A 21,475-nucleotide genomic window follows, 5' to 3' on the forward strand; every position below is an offset into this window, starting at 1 on the left:
AACATGCACACAGTAGATTAAGTCCCTAGCCACTCCCTATGGTTCGTGAAGGCCTTCCCAGATTTTAGTATCTTTTTACACACTTCGTACGCATCATAGACTCGGCTGCATATTAAGTTAACCATCACATGCAGCTCCATCTTAATCCAGATTATAGTAATCTGTCTGTAAGAGAGGATCCTGTAAAAGGACCATACATTAACAGTGATTCTGCGTTGTGCAGCCACGCTCACCATCGTTTAATATGCAACATAAAGACATCAGCTTGATAATGGCGCTGTCCGCACCCGGGGGAAAATGTTGGCAGGGTCAAAACCTTCTTTGATCATTTTTTTGGCTCGAAGTTCATAGTTCTTTGCTCTCTAATTAGTTTCCACATAGAGAAATGGAGCTGTTTAAAACAGCTGAGATGAAAGGTTTAGGTAGTGTCACTTGTATAACGGCAGACACATGGTTTGCAAAGTGATTTCGCTCTACCTCTTGGGTTTACACTGAATCAAAGGGTCTTTTTTTAACGTTGTTTTATAATGAGAGTGGAACGTTCAGCTTTATTACTCTACCTTTTTCAGTAAGGATAAAAAACTGTTAAACTGAACTAACGTTTAACCTTAAACCAAAATGACTCACAGCTAATGCAAATTACTCTTCACGCTTCAGGGAAATCTTTTTCTGCATATTGCTCAGTTTAATTAAATTAAATTTTTGTTTCAAATTATTATAGTTATTATTGTTACTTATTTATTTATTATATTCTGTTTTCTTTTAGTACAGCTGGGCTTAAAGTGGCAGTCTGGTACAATTAGGTTCAGTTTGGGTCATTTTTAATGACGCAATTTAGATAAGATAATTGTTATGATGGAATGTTTTTAAAAAATTGTAAAGTGGGGCATTGTGAGCATAGGTGTTTAAGTAATTAATTGGACTTTTAGTCCTCAGGTGATTAGTAGATGTTGCTGCACATTTCCCTGCAATGACTACATTGGTGCCACAGGCTCATGCATTGCAATATATTACTAAAGACAATGTAGGCAATCATAATAACTGACGAATACATATTAACATAACTTGCCAGACTTGAGTGTCTTGACTGTTAAACATTAAATCAGAATCAGAATCAGAATACTTTATTGATCCCTGGGGGAAATTATTTTTTGTTACAGTGCTCCATTTTAAACCAACATTAAGACAAGACAGACAATACGCTAACTAAGAATAGTACAATATATACATATATATACATACATACATACATAAGTCACTTATAAATAAATATTTGGAAAAGAAACATGTGTAGTTGTAGCAGCAAACAGTGTGTTAAGTGGATGCGTTGTACAGGGAGATGGCCACAGGCAGGAATGATTTCCTGTGTCGTTCAGTGGTGCTTTTCGGTAATCTCAGTCTCTCACTGAACGAGCTCCTGTGACTGACCAACATGTCATGGAGTGGGTGGGAGGTGTTATCCAGCATTGTCTTTATCTTGGACAGCATCCGCCTCTCCGACACCACCTTGAGGGAGTCCAGCTCCATCCCCACAACATTGCTGGCCTTACGGATCAGTTTATTAAGTCTGTTGGCATCTGCGACCCTCAGCCTGCTCCCCCAGCATGCAACAGCATAGAGGATGATTTTATGATATGGAAGCTGAATATCTTGTCGTGTAGTTACATGTTTTATTCAGCTGAGCAGACAAAGGGAGTGAGTGGATTTCTGCTTGTTCCAAACATTTTGCTCTTTGACTCATGCCCAACTCTGAATTCTACCATCTCACCTCAAATACGCCTACACAGTAACACACAGACTCGCAACTCTTACTGTACTCTCAATCATATATGCAGCACATGAGTAGAGGGCAAATATCTATTCCCACACAGTACACATGCACGCATATGTTTTTTTCTTCTTCCATTTGGCTGCAATTCAACTGTTCAGTCTGTCCAGCGAGATTTTCCAACACATTGTGCAAAGATTTGTCTGTATAGCTTTTGTTCATCCTCTTTTCTTTCTCCGTACACACACACACACACACACACACACACACACACACACACACACACACACACACACACACGGATACACTGATCTTCACTGAAGCTGCACTCTCAACCATACAAAGTAAAGTGGGCTTTTTCCACAGCTACACTCTCTGTATGTGTGTATAAAGAGGGGCTGTGTTATAGACACCACGACCAATTCAAGATCCAGACAAACGGGGCAATGATGGATTCAGCTGGGCGAAAAACTGGGTCCTGTTCATTCACAGCAGCGTCATACACATTGGTGGATATCAGTCAAACATTTTTAAAGGAAAATATAGGAATGGATGTACAAACATTCGCAGACATAGTCAAGTGAAGACAACAGCACTGTAGTAGGAAAAGCATAAAATTCAACAAGGTGCTTATTCTCAGTAGACACATACTCTGACACACACACAGCACAAGTATTTAAATAAATTCTTGCTTTGAGGAAGGCAGCATCATGCCCTTGTGCACAGCATCACAGTGAATAATAATGGTTATCTTACTCTTTTATTTCCATCACTGCATTCATTGCAAGTGGTCTCCATTGTTCATCGCTGCTGGACCATTAACTAGCTCTTCATGTTTTGCATAGAGACAAAGGGAGAATGGTGTGATGCCTCAATTACCATGTTCGTGTTCGCAAAGACAGCCAGCTTACAGCTATGGCTGGAGGGTCTCAGTTACATCGATCTGCCTGTTCACACAGACACATGCAAATGAGTTCCACTGCACACACATAAAGGCATGGATGGACACTGGCAGCGAAATGCATTTATGGCACATCACATTTATGGATGTGCCCTTGATGCTATGCACGGTCCTCAAACCTACTTCATTTTTCACTTTTAATATAGAGTGCGTTAGTTGTGCCTCTGTAATGGACATGGGGTTTGTCTCTCCCTCCTCTTAACCCCTTCTGTTCCTGCAGCTCTTAGAGTCCAAAAAAAAGGAAATTATTCCATTTTATTTATAAAGCGTCATATCAGGCCAAGTAAGGTAAAGACGCTACAATAATACAGAGAGAAAGCCAACTATTTGACAACCCCTTATGAGCAAGCATTTGGCAACAGTGGGAAGGGGAAACTCCCTTTTAACAGAGAGAAACCTCCAGCAGAACTTGGTGCAGCAAAGGTTTGAGGTGAGGGGATGGCGACAGGACCAGTGATTTTATTTTCTGTGAGTTGGTTTGAATTACCATATGTGGGTACACCACTACAACAGATCGTGCCATATTTTACCGCATAATTGGTGTATTTAACTTTCTGCATCGACTATTCTCTTAGTCTTTAGATCTCTTGTGTTGGACAACCTATAGCAGTCTACTGATTAAGTTTAATAGTCAAAGTTACTATTAAAACAACGAATATTTTAGCATTTCTGTACCAGAAGCCCTAGAATTGCTTCCCATTATCTTGCAATTTACGTATGCAAGAAAATTGCTTTAAGGCTCAATCAAATCTCAAAATAGTTGCTGATTGCTTTTATGGTAATACATTTACTGATGAACTGAGAAACTCTTGCAGCTCAGTCTCACCATTATAAAGATGTTATTTAAGCACAGGTTCATCATCAGTCATAGTCACTTACAGTGACATACAAATTATTATGAACTCTTATTAACATAAAGTGGTAATAAAAACAGATGAAAAGTGGAGGGGGCGTGATGAGATAAGAGAGGGTATTTTGTATTTTCTTCACTTTGAAACCTCACCTTGATGCTCTATCCTATCATTTACACACATACACACAGAATCCAGTGGTGCCTGACAGAGTTTGATAGAGCCAGAGTTCCAGGGCATTGCCCAAACATTCTCCAGGAAGCCCAGGCTTGACTGGTCAGTGCAAGGATTGTTTACCCTTCACCAGCCACACCAGCATGCGTTTCTGTGTCTTCTGATTGAATGTGTGCGTGTGTGTGTGTGTGCGTGTGTGTGTTTTGGTGTCTGGTGAGTGAGTTACAAGTTATCAAGAACAGAGGATGGAGAGGAGTTCAAGAAGAAAGAAAGAAAGAAGCCGGAAATTAAAGATGAGGGTCATTTCATAGGGCTGATGACACTTGGTGACACAGTAAAAAAAAAAAGTAGGATTCAAAGGGGAAGAGATGGGGAAGCTAAGAAAAAAGGTCTCAAACACAGCAGTGTATAGGTGCATGCATATGTTGAACAGATCAGTGCTTTTATGTCTGGAAGTTACTTATGCATAAAGCCATTTTGTCAGTCTTGCTGTTTATTATTCACCAGATAGTGTTTAAATTAACACCTTTGTAAGTAATAACTTACAAATGAAGCTGAAACTATATTTGTCTTTATCTTTGTGTGAGAGTAGGTTTTAGAGTAACACTATTTATCTGCCCCAAGGGAGAGATACTTATGTGGTAGCAGGGCTCATCCGAGTAAAGCAAAACTCAGCAGTGGAATAAAGTGAATCTCATTATACTAATGGATAAAAGTTAAAGTGTTCTCTTTTTTTTTTGTTTTTAAATTACCTAATTTTACGTGCATTTTGCCATACATATTGTAAATCTCCTCTGGCCTAATACCTCAGCTAGGATTCTATTCATGCTCTCTCACCTATTATTCTGCACCTGCATTATTCTAGGATATGTAGGCACGGAGTTGAAAGAGCTGACATGGAAGCAGCATAATTTACATGACATCCATCTTCTATTTTGTTTTAAAGTTCTCACCCTAAAGTGTGAGTGACTGTACCTAAAAATGTACAGCTGCATAAAAGTGCATGTTATTACTAATTTTATAATTATGATCGATTTTTGAAGTTGCCATAGAAATTGATTAAATTAAGCAAAAGCACACACAAAACCTATCAAACTATTCTGACATCCTCGACCAGCCAGCTGAGGCCTTTCTGTGTGGAGTTTGCATTTTCTTCCTCTGGGCAGCAACTTCCTCCCACAGTCCAAACACACACACACCAGGTCAACTGGTGATTCTAAATTGGCTGTAAGTGTGAATGTGAGCGTGGACGGCTGTCTGATGGGAGCCCTGCGTTCCCCGAATAACTCGGATTTTTTTTGTGTAACACCCCCTCAACTCCCACTCGGAAAGTTGAAGCAGAACAACGTACCCCCGAGTTATCAATCCAAGATGGCGGCACTGAACATAAACAATAGTAAAACTAAACTTTTAATCTGTACTGCCACTGTTTTGTATTTTCAACTCATTAAGTCATACGCAGAGCAGTGATTAGTCTTTATCTCTGAATATGTTTTTTAGCTCTAATAGCTCGACTATGCTAAGAATCCGCTAACTCGGGAATAATGTCGCTCACAAGTCCTGACATCTGAGTTCTGAGGTGTCTGGAACATGGCAAGAATCTTGGCCTGTGATATCTGCTTTAGCTCCCCTATGATGAAGATGAGGTAGATAATTAGAAGAAGATGGAAGGATGGACCTTTTAAAATAAGGCTACTTGGGTGTTTCGTTTGCAATGCTAAGGTTGTAGGAGCTTTAGCTTTATTGCCAGCCATAAGATGAGGTGAGATGATAGCATCAATAAATATTAAACATGTCCCCCACTTTGACAGGTATCAAGCTGTCACTCACTCTATCCACACATGACAAGGGAGTGGTTTTTAATTGGCTATCGATCAGATGCCAGGATAAGACGCATACATTCATCGGTGCCCTGGTTTCTTTTAGTCTTCTCCAGCTAACATAACCGGTTTTGCCAAAATGGTTAATCAGGGTACTAAAGGCTAGAAGTATATGATTTATAGAGAAAGTCTGTTTTTCTGCTTGATTCAGATTTTTGTTGTTGTTGTTGTTGTTGTTGTTGTGTAGAACATTTCTTTCTCTAAAACTATCTAAAAAAAAAAAAAAAAAAAACCTCACTTAACCTATTCATTGCAATAACTATATGTCATACAACTAGAACAATCAACATTTTTGCTTCCATAGTTAATGCTATTCACATAACCAAAGGGAAAATCTACTAATTTGTTAAATATAGCAGCAAAATTTTAATGCAGTAGTTTTGCTAGTTGAGTTTTACAGATATTCTACATTAAGGTTTTTGCAAAGGTATTGAAACATGTCTTAAATAAACATTGTGTGGCATTTAAAACAGAAATTCCATCCACTTCATGCATATGACATAATATTAGGAAATGAAAATGCAGATTTGTGAAAAATAGAATTGTTGGCATAGCTCAATTAAATTGACAGGATTTCACAGATGTGAATAATGAAGTGTCAATCAACATGAAAAGTTTGTTTTCCCCCCTCCCAAAGAACATATCTGCTCATGAATAGGGCTTAAAGAGAAAAGAAGTCTTGCCAAAACTAACATTTGAAGAAGCTGAGCAGACAGTGACAGAGTTTGGCCAGAAATTTTAGCATTCACCATCCACACATTTCCTTCTGCCATCTGGTTCTTTTGAAGTTGTGAAATTTAAAAATCAGTCCAGAATTCTTGTAATTCTAGTTTTAGAAATAGACTGCAAGGTCTGTTTACAAAAATTGAAAGTATATTATATGATTTTTTGTACTGTATGTTTACTTGATAGCATCCACTGTATTCCAGTGATTAGATTTTAGAGAAAAATCTGTTTTGGATCCAAAGTTGTGTTGAATGACTAAATTCATGAAAAGAGCCAGAATTGACAATGGCACCCCCTCCTTGTTTTCTTCCCAGCAGCGTCTGCTCAGGCTCTTCCAATGTAACTCCTGCTAGCGTGGTGCTGCTTTCGACCTCCTTCTCCACCCTTCCTCCTCCTCCTCTTCTTTCTCCTCTTCCTCCCTTCACAGAGCTGATGCCCAGGTACACTGGCATGTCTGTAGTCTCTTTCTCCCTGCTCCCCTAGCCCCACATTTCTGTCTCCTTTCATTTCCTCATACCGAGAGAATCATAATAACCATTTCTTTCCTTTTTCATGAAGCGGTTCAGCACAGTTTTATTTATATCCTCGCCACTGCGCTCCACCGAGATCTGAAATCAAACTAAAAATGTAAAGGCCAGTCATATTGATTGATTGATTGATTGATTGATTGGTAATTTATTTCAACATGTGAACAATATACAAGTACATTTAGAAAAGAAATGAGAGAAAAAAAAATATACTATACAAATTACATACAAAAAAACATTCTGATTAATTTACATGTTGAAAGGGAGTGGGAATTCATACTCAATAAGAAGCAACCTTCCAATGAGTACTACTTTGCATCTGCTATTTCATTTTTGTCACATATATGACATTTCAGAAGAAGAAAGGGAAATGGTCACATAAATCAATTTATGAGTCTTTTTCATGCATCCCTACCACTACTCCTGCTGCTACTACTACTTTCTACTACATCCTTCTTTGGTATTTGGTATTAGTATTCATGCTTATTAGCTTGTTGTCACTCCTTTAACTCCTTATGCCTAGTGTATCATATTTGATACATGGGTTTTTGTGAGTTTTTGAGACTTTGTCTCTAATTTGAACGTATATTTTTAAGAAACAAATTGCAAAAAGATGCCAGATGTAGCTAATATGATAAAAATTAAAACTCATATATGCTAATTGATATTAACTCTTATTTTTTAATTTTTCAGAAGGTTCAATAAGCATACTATTTTAAATATATATATATCAATTTGTGGCAGTTATTTAATGAGTACAGGGCTTAGATGGTTGATTTATCCTGCTGTGTGTCCTAGCTTCTGTTTTTCTGTTACTTTTCTAATCTCTGAGATGCATATTTTTCGTCTCTCTTTGCTTCTTCCGCTGCTCCTTGCAGTCTACTTTATAGGCTATACTGTGTGCCTCTTCAAGTTTCAACTTCCTTGCATAACCTTCTTCCCAATTATCCTCTTGTTCGCAACCTCTTATTTTCATGTCACTTCCTCTGCCTCTTCGTCGCAGCAGTACTTCCTTCATTTCTCTCGATGATTTCTCCACTGCTTTGCCCTTCTCCCCTTGCCGCGTTCGCTATTTGCTCCCTTACCTCCACTCCTCCCTTTGGTCTCCTGCATCTTGTTTCTCTCGGTACCGTGGTGCCCTCCATTCTCATCTTCCTCCCATTCCCACCCCTTGCTCCCTTTACGCTGTGCTCCCTTATCTATTAATTCTTGTCTCCTCTCTCCTGTCTGATATCTCCTGCCCTGAGGAGTTGTGGTGCATGTGTCTGCTGGTGTGTTTTGACAGACAGGGTCCTGACCTTGTCTCAGACCCAACTGCTACACAGGCTGAGGGATGTGTCAGCCTCACCCTCAGCCACGTCTCTCCTTATAAAAACTCACGGGGACATGCACATGCAATATAACAGGATCCTGTAAAGCGCGCACACACACACATGTGCGCCCACATGAATTTGTGCAGACACACTCATGCACAAACGACACACATTAACATTCCCATGTGCACATACATACGACTGTCGTACTCTCTGTATACTCCCTCTCAGCTGTGCACCAGCTCTTTGTGTAGTGCAGATATATTATGATGTTCACATTAACACATGCCTGCCTGAGCAGGTATAATATTGTACTTAAACATAAATCTACACCTCAGTGTCATCTGTGCTCGGGCCTTAACTGTGACACGTTGTGACTTCTTTGTCAAAACAGCCACAGCAGTCTTTGCTAGCCATGGCAGCAGAACGTTAAGTATGTTCCATGTTCACTTGTTGATATTATTGATGCAGATATACATACACGTCTGTTCTTTTAAAAGGCTTAGGCTAAACTGATTTGCTAAAGACCTGAAGGACGAGGCACTCTCAAGATTGGCATTTGAAGAAAACTTTCAGATGTTTGTACTTGACCTTCTCATTCCATATAAAGCATTTAAATGTGCTATGCAGAAATTTTAAACTACCCCTCATTTCTTTATATTTTGCTTCCAAGGAGCGAAACTTTCTTGTAATGTTTTTGAAAAGGTTTTGAACACTTGGTTAAACAACTTGGTATACCTTAGCATAGTTTGCAGTGTGTCCTTAAAAAAGGGAGCAAACTGGACAAAAGAAGGGACAAGCCTGAAACACTATCTAATGCAGATGAATAGTATCTGAAAGTCATGTGTATAAGAATTAGTGTTTAGCGAAGCCTCATCAGAAATGGTCTAATGGGTAGTGTCAAGATACCATTTTTAGGAGAGAAATACAGGTATACCAAATTATACAAAAACTGGACTGAAAATCAGTGGCAATGGCACTCATCGAGTAATAAATCGTTTTGGTTAAAATCATCAACAAAATCTATGGATGACATCAGGAGAGAGGTACAGCATTGAGTGCCAATAGCCATCTGTAAATTACGATTCCAGCCAGTAGCGTTGGAGATCTCGTCAACACTGATGGAATTATGAACTCCAAAAAAACAAAATACAGTCAGATTTTGATCCGCCATGCAATGCCATCTGGAAAGCATCAGATTGGGAACTGCTTAATTTTTCAGTATGACATTAAAACCAAACACACTGCCAATGCAGTAAAAGCACAACTGAATTGAAAAACCCGGACCTTACCATTACTGAATTATACAAACTCTGTTTCTGGCTTTCATGTTGTATTTCCATGTATGTTTGCGCATGCTCCAATAAGTCAGCGCAACATTTTCAGTTTTCCTATGAATATACAAAGAAATGAGAGGAGGCTTGAGACTTTTGCACACTTTTATACTATATTTTGGCATTTGTAGACTATATTTTATTGGAAACCGGTTGTTAGAAAAACTTCTGATGTTGTTAATTATATCCTCAGTAATTCTTTAGTCTTGTTTTTCCTCTATTTTTCTAATCTAAGTAAGTTTGTTAGTAGCCAGCCAAATGTTAATTTGTCACTGACAGTGTGAGTGTGCGTGGCATTTGTGTTGCATGCAAAGAAAAGAAAAAGAAGCTTTTTTCAGCCAGAAGCCATCAACAGTGAGATCCTATTGAGCTTGCTCCTCTTTAGGCCCCTGTGGTGACAAAGGATGAGGACAGTCCAGTTGCCAAAGTGTATATATATTCATTTCTTGGATGAAAAGTTATTCAAGGTGAAACAACAATAGTGTATCAATTGCAAGGCTGTTGGTGTGAGTCGGTGGCACACTCAAATAGGCAGGATTGGCACTGAGCCTCGGACTTTTCTGATGAGTGAACACTTCAGGGGTCTTTATGAATGCTTCTCCACATTCTTTCTCCTCTGTCAATATTCTCATTGTTGCTTCTTCTCTCTTGGCAGTTACTACTTATAACCATGGCTCAAGATAAAGAGCAGCTGATTCTGCCATTTACCTGTGTCTGCTAAATGGGATTAAAAAGAAACTCTCTCTGATGACCGTCTCTCTCTTTCTTCGCAGGCAATGTGGCTACAGTAAGGCTTCTCAAGAGGGAGATGAGGAACTTTACTTCCAATGTAAGTGACAAAAGTGATGATTGTATTATACAGCATCACTGTGTCTGTATAAAGTGTATGGGACAGGAGGCGGAATCTGAAAAAAGGCTTTGTCTTTTCCTATTCCAGTGCGGGAATGGCATGTGAACACACATGCCCGTGCATTACAGATGACTTTTGAGGCATTAAGTAGCGCCGCAGCCTTGATTCGCAATTCTGAGTGCATGCTTAGCCAACTCTGAGCACACTGACACACTCCATTAGGTGGTGTGTGCGTGGTTGAGTTTGATGGGGAGAGATTGAAATCAGGAGGAGGAGGAGGAAGATAAAGAGCCGGAGATGAGGGGAGGAAAAAGAATGGGGAAAAAAAAAGGCTAAAATCTCATGAACAAGGCAGGCAACAAGCGAGATTGTGCTTCAAAAGCAGAACAGTAAATGTTGTTGTTTTACAAGGTTGTAAATGCTTCTTTTTTTAACCTCTGGTCACAAAGCTCTTAATAGGTTTTTTGTTTGACAGTGACAGATTGAAACAAGTTTGACATATCTGTTCCTGTTTGTGTGCGGGTTTGCCTGTCAGTGCTTTGCTAATGTGGTGGCTCTGTGTGTGTGTGTGTGTGTGTGTGTGTGTGTGTGTGTGTGTGTGTGTGTGTGTGTGTGTGTTTTAGAGTTTATTTATGTGTGTATGCATGCAGAGTTTGCTTTCTCTCCTTTTTTTTTTAATTGTGTGTGAGTGCGCAAGCGTGTGCTCGTGCTCATTTGCGTTGTTTAATCTCCCAGCATACTGAGCCCTCTAGAGAGGTTTGGAGCACTATGTCTGATGAATAATGAGCCGAAGCCATGCGAATGGGAATTAAATCTTTCCAAACAAAGACATGCCAACAGCTGACAAGCACGTAATATACACAAACACAGAAACACACCGAAACATTTTTGGCCTGCTTTTCAGAGACACACACACGCACCTTTCTTTCCGAAACTTGGACACCCATATAAACATTTTTTCCTCATTATTCAACACAAAAGTCCGTTTTGCGTTCCGTGCATGCAAACCCAGTGCAGCATGCTTTCGCGTTCCTGCAGGTCTGCTTTGTCCGAGAGCTGGAAGCACGCAAAGTAGTGGGTGTTATGATTTTTTTTTTTCCCATCTGTTCGCCTGCCAGACTCTTAAAACACATTCTACAACCATATATTAACGCGTGAGGACAGGGGAAGAGAGACGAAAAGTGAATAAATGAGCGTGTGAGTAATAAAGTAGAGGAAGAAGGAGGGGAAAAGGAGGGGAAATGAGTGAGTGAGTGAAGGGCGCACTAAGAGGTTTGAGGGATTAAGTGTGATGAGGTGAACTGGCAGAGAAGGAGACTCATCATAAGTGACACTGCTCAGAATATTAGTTTTATGTCAGAGTATGTGACCTAGAAATATTCAGCACATATTCCATGAATGCGAGGAGAAGAGGCTCGTGACTCATTTGCAATGCCATCGATAGTCTGACTCTGCATAAGAGAGCGACGGCAAGAGAAGGTGTGTAAGGAAATAAACGGAGAAAGACACAAAGAAGTTTGTGTTCTTCTGTCTATAATGAAAGAAAATGTTCTTGAATATGTTTCAGTTTCCCTTCGAGTGTGCCTATAGCAGTAACTCGGTGAACCCTGAATCTAACCAGCTGCTGCAGTGCATGTGTGATGGATGAACATGAAAAGCTAAATGCTACAAAGGTGACTTTGCTAACAAAGCTATTTGTTAGTTAACCTTGAAAAGTTGGGTGTTGATTATAGTCAAGTAGACCTGCGACAGACAGGCGACTTGTACAGGATGTACTCAGCCTATGGCAACTGGTCCCCTCACAGCTCTGAATTAGATCAGTGGAAGAGGATGGATGGAAGAACATTCAAGCAGACTGACCTTGAACAGTTTATACTACAAATGCAGATTGAAGATTAAGTCCTTACTGGAGTAGAGATTTTTCCTGGTATGTGGGCATATGTATGATGTAATGTTGTATTTGTGATATTACGCACTGGGTTTTGAAGTCCTGCTGTGAAGCTTCAAGATGAGCGTTTCCATCTTTGCTAGAGGGGGAAAAAAACGGATATGGCAGGAAGGGGTGGGTCTGACTGTGAAACTGCGTGCTCATTGGGTAATGACAAGTTGTAAGCCAATGACTGCGTGCTTTCATACCACAGGTAATCCTCCATTTTGAAACATGGTATGAACAAAATTTACAAAATAGTCTCAAAATGCATGACTGAGCCCATAAACCCAGAGGTCAGCTGATTTCCCATCGACGTCTGTAAGACAGGAAATCTTTATTGCAACCACAAGTATCGCCATCTGGTGGCCTTTAGATAGAATGCAGATTTAAGGCTCAGCTTCATGTTTCCAACCCAGATGCTATGTGTTTTGTGCATTTGTGTGTGTATGTCTGATTTTAAGCTACTATAGGAAAGAACATTCAGTCCAACACTTGAATAAAAGTGTTGGACTTTTTGCACTTATGAAAGTGCCAAAAGTGCACTTTCATAAGTGCACTTTTGGCTTTGCGCACACACACACACACACACACACACACACACACACACACACACACACACACACACACACACACACACACACAGAAGCATATCAGCATGTGTGTTTGTTCGCACAAGTAAGCATGTGTGTGTGGTAGATCAATAAGCCGTTTTGAAGCAGCCAGTACAGTTTCCCTCAGGTCAATTTGAAACTGTAATCACATTTGAGAGCCTCTGTGCTGCTTTTGGGAGTACTACCAGGCCTTTTCCTGGAAGATTAGCCTTAAAGTGTAGTAACAGGAGTCAAAGGTCATCCAGCTGAGAGCTATAATACACTGGTTAATGGTCATTGACTACCTGCTGGCAAGTTTATTTTCTTACCGTTGGTATTCAGTAAGTACAACAGGCAGTTAACTGATAAAGAAAACTAAGGCTCATTGAGGAACCAAGTAGTGTTTATTTTGTTGTGTACAGTCTAGTTGGAGTCGATATCCCTTTCATTTCTAAATGTCAGGTAAAATTTCCAATTATTGTGTCTCATTAGCCTCACAGTAGTGATTTTGTAGATGCTGGTAAAAGAAATGAGGCAATTTGTGTGGATATGTCAGAGAAAAATTATTAAGTAATTTTTGAATTACTAAGTTAAAACACATCCAGTTTTAACGTAGAAGTATTTTTGTTTTGGGGTTTGTTTTTTTATTTTCAACATTGCGGTTTGAGGGTTTCTTTTAACCTAGAGTGTGAAACTTACAGCAAAGGAGCAAGGCAACTATAAGCACCATGTGACAAAGGTTTCTCTGCCTCAGCATTTTTAAGTCTATTATGCTTGTCCCAGTTTCTGACTGAAGATTGTATTTTGGTCGTGTGTGTCTGTTATTTTGCCTGCGTATGTGTGTGTTAGAGCGATAACATTTTGAAAAGACAAAAACCCTTGTGGAAGAGCCGTGTGATCTGAATAAAGCCTTGTGGAGGAAACCCAGTAAGACTTGAGCACTCAAAGCCTTTGATCTTACTTTGTCTCCCAGGAGTTTGCAAGGTCACAACAAATAAAACGGAGAGTAAGGCGAGTTATGAATAAAGAAATGGAAGTATATGTTATTTTTTCCATCCTTTAAATAAAATGACAGACACCCCCCCCCCCCCAAATCATCTCTTTGCATTATGGGTTATATTTGGCTATTATAACCTTGAAAAACTGACTAAGAACTGAGATATTTACCTTAACCCTACAGTTATATAGAGCTATGTAGAGTTTGATAGAAGAAAGCTTTTCAGCATTTGCAAACATCAATGGTAAAACTCTGGTATTGATTTCAGGCTGGAGATCAAAGAGCAAAGCCTTCTTCCCAGACACAACATTTTGGTCTAATGTTCAACTATCATACACAGAGAAAGTCTTTCTTGAAGGAGACAGACATAGCAATTCCTTTCACTGATGGTAGCCTCAGTAGAGCACAAAGCGATGCAGACTTTAGAAATGCTTTGCTTTGTGTTGAGAGCGAGGTCCAGCCAGTCTGGGAGTGTTTCTTTATATCTAATGTGGATATGTTGCTGCTGGGTACTTCAGACGTTATAAAGAATGTGCACAATAAATGATGTAATGTCTTACAAAGTGTAGAAAACACATGTCTCATTTTATATCACCAGTTTTAAAACTATATAAATATTTTTGTGTGTTTATACCACTGCAGTTAAGATCCCAACACGGAGGACCTACATTGACCCCGAGACTTGCGAAGACCTACTTCAGGCTGTCCATGCCTTTGCCAAAGAGCTGGACAACTCGAGCATCAAGATCGAGAGAATTGTGCACACAGGTACATGATTATACACAAGAAAGCATCTCAGATTCCACTATTCATCCCAGAGATGATGGTGGAGGACTTCACCACTCGGTGAAAGGGTGCGTGGGCTCAGCAATTTTAGAGTGGGGTAGAAGAGAATAGAAGAATAGAAAAGCCCTTTACTGTCATTGTACATATTCAATGGAACTGTACACATGTTGTTCATCCTTTAAGCTCCAAGCTCCTTTAAGATTGAGGAGAACTAGAAAGCTATACTGTGGTTTAACAAAATAGCATCTAGTTTGTTGTAGTATTAGTGCACATGACATGTGAGCTTCCATATCTGAAAAGGCAACTTGCTGGATAATATTTCTGCTTTGAGAGGTTTTGGAATCATAACTACAGTGAGCGTTTCCTGTTCAAAAAAGTAGTGAACAAAAACATGTTGCGGGCATTACATTTAAAATGAATATTTTTTTTAATTAAACAAAAATAAATCCATCTCTCATGTTGTCTTTGTAATATTTATGCTACATGAAATATTAAATAGATTGTGTTGAATAACTCCCTCTGTTTCATTTAGATTTTGCTAAGCATGCAAATGCATTTTAGGAATGAGGATATAATCAAAAGCAGTATATAGCACAGTAGAAATTATGAATGACAACCAATTTTAATCCATTAATTTTCCAAATATTATAGCAAAAATGCTAAAATATATTGTCCTGTGTTAAAAAGAAAGCCAAAAGTATTAGAAACCTTTCAAAGTCAACTCTGTGTCTTTTTGCACTTTCTCTGAATCTGCTTTGAGGCTGAATTGGCATCCAGTTCAATCAAATTTGGGAACTTGCAGACCTTTGCCAAAATTGCGCTAAACTATTGTGGCTATTGTATTTGCCTCTAGTAGATGCTTCAGTGTTTCACCTGCACTCTACTCCATCTTTGATCTCTCTTTGATCCCTTTGTATTTCATCTTTTTCTCTCAATGTCATCACTCTTTCTTCCCAACATGAAGTAGTATTTCTTCATCTAAGTCTGGCTTCCCCCTCTATCCCCTTCAGTCTAACCCTTACTCATTTCTTCTCGCATTCTTTTGATGTTTTTCTCCCTCAGCGCTCTCTTTCTGTGCATCCGTTGACACTGATCACGACCTCTGTTTGTCTCCCCCCACAGGTGACTTTGGGGAGGTGTGCCGTGGCTGCCTGAAGTTGCCCAGTAAGAGGGAGCTGCCTGTGGCCATAAAGACGTTAAGGGCTGGTTGTTCTGACAAGCAGCGCCGTTCCTTTCTTAGCGAAGCTGGCATTCTCGGGCAATTTGACCACTCTAACATAATCCGGCTGGAGGGCGTTATCACCACTGGTAAGAAAGGAGGGAGAGAGGGATATTGTGCAGAGAGCAGAAACAGAAAGGTAGTATAGTAGTAAGTGGATACCACTGGGAAAAGAATGGGAAAACAAAGGAAAATGGGTATAGATGAAAAGAAGCACAGAGTGGAAAAAAACGTAGGAATCCAAGGATCAGGGAAAAATTCTACAGTTTGACCAGCTCAGTTGTTGAAGGAAGTAAGGCTGTTGAAAAGGGGTAATTGGGATTTAAGCATCTTAAAATTGCATACAGAGAGGGTAAAAGGGAGTAGCAAGGGACAAGGATTGGGAGGAGCGCTAAGACACTCCAGATACCTCAATAACTCACACATGGAGGGGGTCAGCGCTTACAGCAAAGAGGGCAAGAGAGGAGGATGGAACAAGAAGTAAAGTTTGAAAAGGAGAAAGCAGGGTGGGTAGATGGATGCCTTGTGCTAGCAGCAGCGGAGCTACATCAAGGTCTATTTTCTGCTGACAGATAGCAATTGAGGTCCAAGAGCGAAAACAGAATGGAAGGAGAGTGGGGGAAAAAAACTTGAAGGGAGGAGACTGACGAAAGAGACATGAGAGTCACAGAAGATGAGGTAGAGGTTAATGGGAATGGCAGCTGAAGGGAGAAGCTTTAAGGAGTTTGTGAAGTTTTTGTTACTGCCGCTGCGATGCTTTTTGGTGATGTTTGTGTGTGTGTGTGTGTGTGTGTGTGTGTGTGTGTGTGTGTGTGTGTGTGGGGGGGGGGGGGCACGGTGCCCCAGCACACTCTGTGCTCAGTAGGATGGCAGCAGATGTGCAGGGTACAGTAATTGGTGCTAGAGACCCAGCGGGGCCCTGAGATGCACTCCAATCCCACCCACCATCATATGCACACATACACACATTCATCGAAAACCCACATGCACACTCCTCACCACGCACACACGAAAAGGCTGTCCCATATGCTCACTTTTTCTTTACCATCACTGACAAACACACACACACCTGCTCGCCTGCCTCTTCACTTGGCATGAAATCACAAATCTTTGCACACACACCCACGCACGCCCACATGCCGTTAGACTACAAATCACCTGCTTTACATCACTTACGCCCCCACCGGATTCTTATTTAGCCCCCCTTCCATCCGCCCAATACATCTCACTCACCTGCAAAATACCACCTATTGTCCCTTTGTTCTATACTAATCTTTCTATTCATAATTTAGAGGCATGTGTTAAATGGGTGATCAATGAAGTCACTATTTAAACCTATTATAATCATTATCAAAAAAAGTGAGAGTAGCAGAAAACAAATCACAGTGTGGGAGACCTGGAACAGCTGGTAGCAGGACTGCAAACAAAGATGTTCTTGTAGATAACCACAAGAAATAGACATATTTTTACTGCATAGTCGGTCCATGGTTGTAGCTGAATACATCGGCCATTCCAGCCCTGCGCAAGCCCGTTCAACCACAGACTCATTATCCAGCTCACATTAATTACATGATGGCTGGCAAATTATGGCAGCATCCCTGGCTCTCGCTTCCCACAGCATATTTGGTAACCTTTTCAAATAGCTTCCTAAAAGCGTAGTAATGCTGGGAAACTGGAAACCGGGGATTTTACAGTGGCAATTTATCATTCTTGTATTATGCCTGCATAAACTGTCAGGACTGATCAGACCACCTTTCCATCCTAGAATATGTGTTTGTAGATGTAAAGTTGTTTACATATCTGTCAAGGTTTATCTTACTGTCTCAACCTCCCGCAATCTTTTCCTCCTTTCGTCTCCCTTCCAACAACTGCAGTTTTATTTTCATTTCCCTCCTCCGTGCACTTCATAGCACTACTGGATCCCTGCCATCTGGGCCTTGGCACAGTATGTGTGTGAGCACGCGTGTAGTGTATATGAGCGCATGCTATTGTGCACAGTAAGAGCGTGCGTGTGTGAGTGTTTCAGGGTCGTTAAACTTGCTGAGACAGCCAGGGCAGCGCACAGGTTCTCCAGGCTTCACTACAGTTCACCGAGTGAAGAATGGCTTCGCACAATGCTTGCCAAGTGGACTAGACTCACTTTATTCCTTCCCTATTCCCAATGTCTCTATTATCATGCTATTGCTTCCCTTTTTCCCTTGACTTCACAATTTTATCCCCGTTTCAATTGTTCATATATGCCCTCTGTCATGTCTTTGTCCAGGAAACACCATGATGATCATAGTGGAGTGCATGTCTAACGGAGCCTTAGATTCATTCCTTAGGGTAAGTTTCATTACTGTGCATTCATCTTAAATATATGTGCTGATGCTCATTATTAAACTGTAATTACTCATTACTACTCTCTGTTTTCAAGCAGCTGCACTAACAACACTTTTGTTCTACTTGTCCTAAATATACCGTTAATATAATGTGGTCCTAGGGCAGCAATTCTTGTGCTTATTACTGTAATAAGGAAAACATAGCATAATTAACTGCACAAATGGAGTGTTTCTGCTCAAAGCTGCTGTAAGCTTCTGTAAACTGTTAGTGTGCCCCTTTGCTCTGTGAACCACTTCACTGTGGTTTATAATGATATGAATTAATGGCCTGTTTGTTTTTATTCTCCAAATAAAGGTTTTCAGCTCAGCAAGCACAACATTGTAAAGCAGAGGCAGATGTGCTTTTTTTCTCCCCCTTCCATTCAGCCTGCTCACAATCTTCTCTCCCACCTCTTCTTCATCTTTCTCTTTTTCCTTCTGTAACCTCAGAAACATGAAGGCCAGTTGAGTATAATGCAGTTGATGGATTTGCTGACCGGAGTGGCGTCGGGGATGAAGTACCTCACCGAAATGGGCTTTGTCCACAAACGGCTCGCCGCGCACAAGGTAAGGGGAGCAGGTGGGAGTAGATGATAGAGGACAGGTATGGTGTGATGAACAGGATGTCGTGTTCTATAATGAGTTTTTGCAGACTACAATTCGTTCTTGTCTGCAAACATCTTTGAAAGCACTCACCTGTAGGTTTTTTACTGAAAGACTACATGAAGCTGAAAATTAGACAAAACTGTCTAAATTATTGTGTCACCCACGTTTCATTAGGGGTGTGTGTGTGTGTGTGTACCATGTTTACATATCTTTGTGGGGACCAACACCCCTTATGGGGACAAAAAACCCGTCCCCACAAGTTTGAAGGCATTTTTGAGACTCAAAATGTGGTTTTAGTGTCAGGGTTACAATTAGGTTATGGTTAGGGTTAGAGTTAGGCTTTTATTTTTGGTGGTTACGGTTATGGTAAACGACTAGGGAAAGCATTATGTCAATTAGATGTCCCCACAAGGATATGAAAACACGACTGTGTGTGTGTGTGTTTTGTTTGGTTTTTTGTCTTTCATAGAAGAGGCAGTCTATCAAACTACAGATGCAGTGGTCATGTTGTGGAAAATCAGGAACATCTGTTCTTGTAAACAATCAATTGTCTCTGGTGTGATAAGAGCTTTGCCCACCAGGGTAGTGAGCTCTCATACTGTGAGCATTTCCCCTCCAAATGTAAGCCATGCTAATCAGCCTGTTTTCCAAATCGCAGGTGCTGGTTAACTCCAACCTTGGCTGCAAGGTGTCTGGCTTCAGACCTCTTCAGGAGGACAAAATAGAGGCCATCTACACCACGCTGGTGAGATAACATTTTTTCTGCAACCTTATACATCTTATAACTCACACATGTAGGGCATATTTTCTTAATGAGTCTGATCAAATGGGAATTATCATATGTTATGTCAAGTTCAGGTGAGGTCACGTGGGCTTTGAGGTAGAGGGGGAGAAAAATCCAGTGTTTCTATGGTTATTTTAGGATTTCAGTCCAAGGTGAACCCAATCTCCGAACAGTTCCTTTGATCTGCTGGAAATATGCTCAAAGCTTTTCAAAGAGAATATTAAAGCTTTACTTTGGTGAACTCTCCACACACTTTTACATCTTGTCTTACCTCTCCTGTTCCTCTCCGCCAGCATGGAGGGAAAAGTGTGGTGCTGTGGACCGCTCCAGAAGCCATCCAGTACCATCGTTTCTCCTCTGCCTCAGATGTCTGGAGCTTTGGCATTGTCATGTGGGAGGTCATGTCCTATGGCGAGAGACCCTACTGGGATATGGGCAACCAGGATGTAAGTGTGCATTTAAATTCTCCATATTCCTTGCTCCAATTTCAATATTAATTTCTATACTTTTGTACCCTACCTCTCTCTTTTGCCGCTCTCTAATTTTTTTTTATCAATGAATTTTCTATCTGTGCCCACCATGCATCTTATTAATAGAAAACCGAGAAGCCACAGTACCTCTGAGAGCTATTGCAGGGCCTAAGTCCCCCTCTTTAAGTCTGCATCAGCTCCATGACCAATCCTGTTTTCTCTTAAGGATGCATTGACCCCCTTCTAGTGTCCACTGCCTATCCCTGGCTGCCACCCTGCTATTAAGTGTAGAAAATCTCTCAGAAAATAGTCAGCTTATTTCAAGAAATGTAAAGCACTATTTGAGGGGAGTGACTGTCCAGTTAATAGGACCCTGCCACCACTAGCAACCTTTAAAAGTCACTGTGGGTGGGCCCATTTTCCTTGTCACTCTTTTTTCTTTGTCCTAAAAAAGAGGTTTATATTTCCCCCCTTTTTAAGGATGTCATGCCTCTATAGTATAGCTGAAAGCAGGATACAGGTCTGCATATGAGACAACAGACAGCAGATCCTTGTTACTGCTTTTCTTATTAGTGAGGCCAGTGACACTCCAGGCATTATCAGCAAAGAGCTTTTTTCAAGACATATTATTTTTCATCATCCTAATGCCTTTTCAAATGAATTTTATCATAAAGACTACATTTTCTGCAGGCAGCTACGCGTAAAGCAACTGATTACTTGCATGTTCCATTTTTGAATGTCCCAAATTAATATGCATGAGTTATTCAGCGAGCACAAGAATAGGTAGCTTTTTAATACTCTTTGTTAGTGCCCTTTTATAAAGCTGGCGAAAGTTTCATCTCAGCCTGGTTTATATTATCAAACTTTCCAATTGAGAGGGCAAAGATCAAGCTTGTAGAGCGCCAGGGATATTAATCCACTTTAAATTGATACATTATATCATAACGGAATTGTTGGTCGGCCTGTCCACCTGTGATCCGTCGTGCCCTTTACCTACTGGCTCTGATTAAATGGAAAATGTCAAATGCTGAAAAGCATTTTATGAATGCTCTTTACTGAGATAGAAGCTTAAGGGGCTGAGAGGATGGTGGAGTGGGGAAGTGGGTGGCCGGGTAGGCAGAGAGAGAAGAGAGTGTTTTAGGAATTAATGCTGCTGATGGATGTCATTTTTGTGATTATTCTCAGACTTTATTGCCTCCTTTAAGGAGATTGTATTTCTTAGAGTGGTTGCGGTGGAGGATATATCCCATGTCCCTAGATATACTGAAAGGAAATATCTCGTGGGGTGTTTGAGTGAATGATTTTTAATAGGGGGCGACATTAGCTTGATGGAGCAGTAAAGAACATCA

General features: G+C 40.4%; 1 protein-coding gene across 2 annotated transcripts in view; it reads left to right on the plus strand.

The window, feature by feature from the left end:
* Positions 1-21,475, plus strand: part of epha10 (EPH receptor A10) — a 182,203-nt gene that overhangs the window by 158,075 nt on the left and 2,653 nt on the right. For both annotated transcript variants that reach the window (XM_085346411.1, XM_085346410.1), the window contains exons 9-15: positions 10,308-10,363; positions 14,544-14,669; positions 15,810-15,995; positions 18,170-18,231; positions 18,717-18,833; positions 19,531-19,617; positions 19,950-20,102. In XM_085346411.1, coding sequence (XP_085202537.1) covers positions 10,308-10,363; positions 14,544-14,669; positions 15,810-15,995; positions 18,170-18,231; positions 18,717-18,833; positions 19,531-19,617; positions 19,950-20,102 — 787 coding nt within the window. The remainder of the gene's footprint in view (positions 1-10,307; positions 10,364-14,543; positions 14,670-15,809; positions 15,996-18,169; positions 18,232-18,716; positions 18,834-19,530; positions 19,618-19,949; positions 20,103-21,475) is intronic.

The sequence above is a fragment of the Diplotaxodon limnothrissa genome, linkage group LG22 (genome assembly GCF_057381915.1).
Source record: "Diplotaxodon limnothrissa isolate DT_005_m linkage group LG22, D_limnothrissa_male_GT1.1, whole genome shotgun sequence".
In the NCBI taxonomy this organism is placed as follows: Eukaryota; Metazoa; Chordata; class Actinopteri; order Cichliformes; family Cichlidae; genus Diplotaxodon; species Diplotaxodon limnothrissa.